The sequence below is a fragment of the Nannobrachium achirus genome (assembly GCF_963921795.1).
Source record: "Nannobrachium achirus genome assembly, chromosome: 24".
NCBI classification, from domain to species: Eukaryota; Metazoa; Chordata; class Actinopteri; order Myctophiformes; family Myctophidae; genus Nannobrachium; species Nannobrachium achirus.
Genome location: NC_137831.1, coordinates 1380741 through 1383240, shown reverse-complemented (window position 1 = coordinate 1383240; position 2500 = coordinate 1380741). Strand labels below are relative to the sequence as shown.

Sequence of the window (2500 nt, the reverse complement as noted above, 5' to 3'; positions counted from 1 at the left end):
TATTGTATTGTATTGTGTTATGTACTGTATTATGTATTGTTATGTTTTTTGTGGACCCCAGGAAGAGTAGCTGCTACTTTGGTGGCAGCTAATGGGGATCCGTATGAATAAAGAATAAAGAATAAAGAACATGCTCAGATCCACTTCTCCCTTCAGAGCGTTCAGAGCGTAGAAATGCATGATCTAGATCAGGTCCGCAGAGAACAGCCAGGAAGTGAATTGGACATCATTGATGTTTACGTGTGGTGGAGATTTGAAAGCAGTGTTACGGGAGATGTTTTTACTGTACACACCCGCACGACCCCTCATCAGCTTACAGTCATCAGACAAGGTAAAAGAACGGCCGTTCGTATTGGCAACGCGCCGCGCCGCCAGAATTGGGACGAGCGTTAACGTTGGAAGCGGTAAAAGAGTTAAATGTGTTAACTTGAACAGAGCACAGGTCTCCGCCAGGCCAGGTTGCCTACCCAGGGCCTGCAAACACTAGAAGGCTGTCACAGCCAAATGGAAAGGGATCTGAAAATGTTTAGTTTCCGAAAAATGTAACCTGGCGCAAACGGTCAGGGCCTAACGGACGACGATCCAAGGAATCCAGGGTTCTGATTGTACGACCTACGGTTCAAGGGCTATGGGACAAATTGTTAGGTGGGCTGTTTGTAGCGCCACCATGAGGCCGATTTGAAAAGGAAAGATGCAGGTGTGTGTGTGTGTGTGTGTGTGTGTGTGTGTGTGTGTGTGTGTGTGTGTGTGTGTGTGCGTGTGTGTTCACCTTTGACCTGCTGCTCCGGCACCCTGGAGTGTCCGGTGACCTCTGTGACCCCGCTGACCCCGGAGACGCTCAGGCTGTGACCTGAGATGGTCGCCATGGTGACGGAGTTACGATGGATGTACTTGAGGAACACCTCAGCATTCCTTCTGGCCAGCGTGCACGCCTACACACACACACACACACACGCACGGACGCACGCGCACGCACACACACACACACACACACACACACACACACACACACACACACACACACACACACGCACGCACGCACGCACACGCACACACAGAGATAGACAGACAGACAGTCAGTCTTTTGTACCGGTTGCTCTCAAGCTGTACAACGAGACACACAACGGTCGATTGAAGAGGACAACCTTCCTAACCTAGGACGACGGTAGCCTTTCTTACTGGAACTTTAGTTGCACAGACTCTGACCTCTAAGGACCTTCCAGGGAGGGTGCTCTTGTGTGTCTTGCTGCGTTGCCCTCTCTTGTTTCTTTCTTTTTCTACTTGTTTTTATATCACACTGACCTTTGGACATTCTGCACTATTAGGTTGTGTTAGTAGTTTTTATATCACACTGTCCTTTGGACATTCTGCACTATTAGGTTGTGTTAGTAGTTTTTATATCACACTGACCTTTGGACATTCTGCACTATTAGGTTGTGTTAGTAGTTTTTATATCACACTGACCTTTGGACATTCTGCACTATTAGGTTGTGTTAGTAGTTTTTATATCACACTGTCCTTTGGACATTCTGCACTATTAGGTTGTGTTAGTAGTTTTTATATCACACTGACCTTTGGACACTCTGCACTATTAGGTTGTGTTAGTAGTTTTTATATCACACTGTCCTTTGGACATTCTGCACTATTAGGTTGTGTTAGTAGTTTTTATATCACACTGACCTTTGGACATTCTGCACTATTAGGTTGTGTTAGTAGTTTTTATATCACACTGACCTTTGGACATTCTGCACTATTAGGTTGTGTTAGTAGTTTTTATATCACACTGACCTTTGGACACTCTGCACTATTAGGTTGTGTTAGTAGTTTTTATATCACACTGACCTTTGGACACTCTGCACTATTAGGTTGTGTTAGTAGTTTTTATATCACACTGACCTTTGGACACTCTGCACTATTAGGTTGTGTTAGTAGTTTTTATATCACACTGACCTTTGGACACTCTGCACTATTAGGTTGTGTTAGTAGTTTTTATATCACACTGACCTTTGGACACTCTGCACTATTAGGTTGTGTTAGTAGTTTTTATATGGCACTGACCTTTGGACATTCTGCACTATTAGGTTGTGTTAGTAGTTTTTATATCACACTGACCTTTGGACATTCTGCACTATTAGGTTGTGTTAGTAGTTTTTATATCACACTGACCTTTGGACATTCTGCACTATTAGGTTGTGTTAGTAGTTTTTATATCACACTGTCCTTTGGACATTCTGCACTATTAGGTTGTGTTAGTAGTTTTTATATCACACTGTCCTTTGGACATTCTGCACTATTAGGTTGTGTTAGTAGTTTTTATATCACACTGACCTTTGGACATTCTGCACTATTAGGTTGTGTTAGTAGTTTTTATATCACACTGTCCTTTGGACACTCTGCACTATTAGGTTGTGTTAGTAGTTTTTATATCACACTGTCCTTTGGACATTCTGCACTATTAGGTTGTGTTAGTAGTTTTTATATCACACTGACCTTTGGACAT

General features: G+C 43.2%; 1 protein-coding gene across 1 annotated transcript in view; it reads right to left on the bottom strand.

The window, feature by feature from the left end:
* Positions 1-2500, bottom strand: part of LOC308309324 (kalirin-like) — a 105971-nt gene that overhangs the window by 56006 nt on the left and 47465 nt on the right. Inside the window, exon 22 of the mRNA XM_080754873.1 lies at positions 770-932. Coding sequence (XP_080610999.1) covers positions 770-932 — 163 coding nt within the window. The remainder of the gene's footprint in view (positions 1-769; positions 933-2500) is intronic.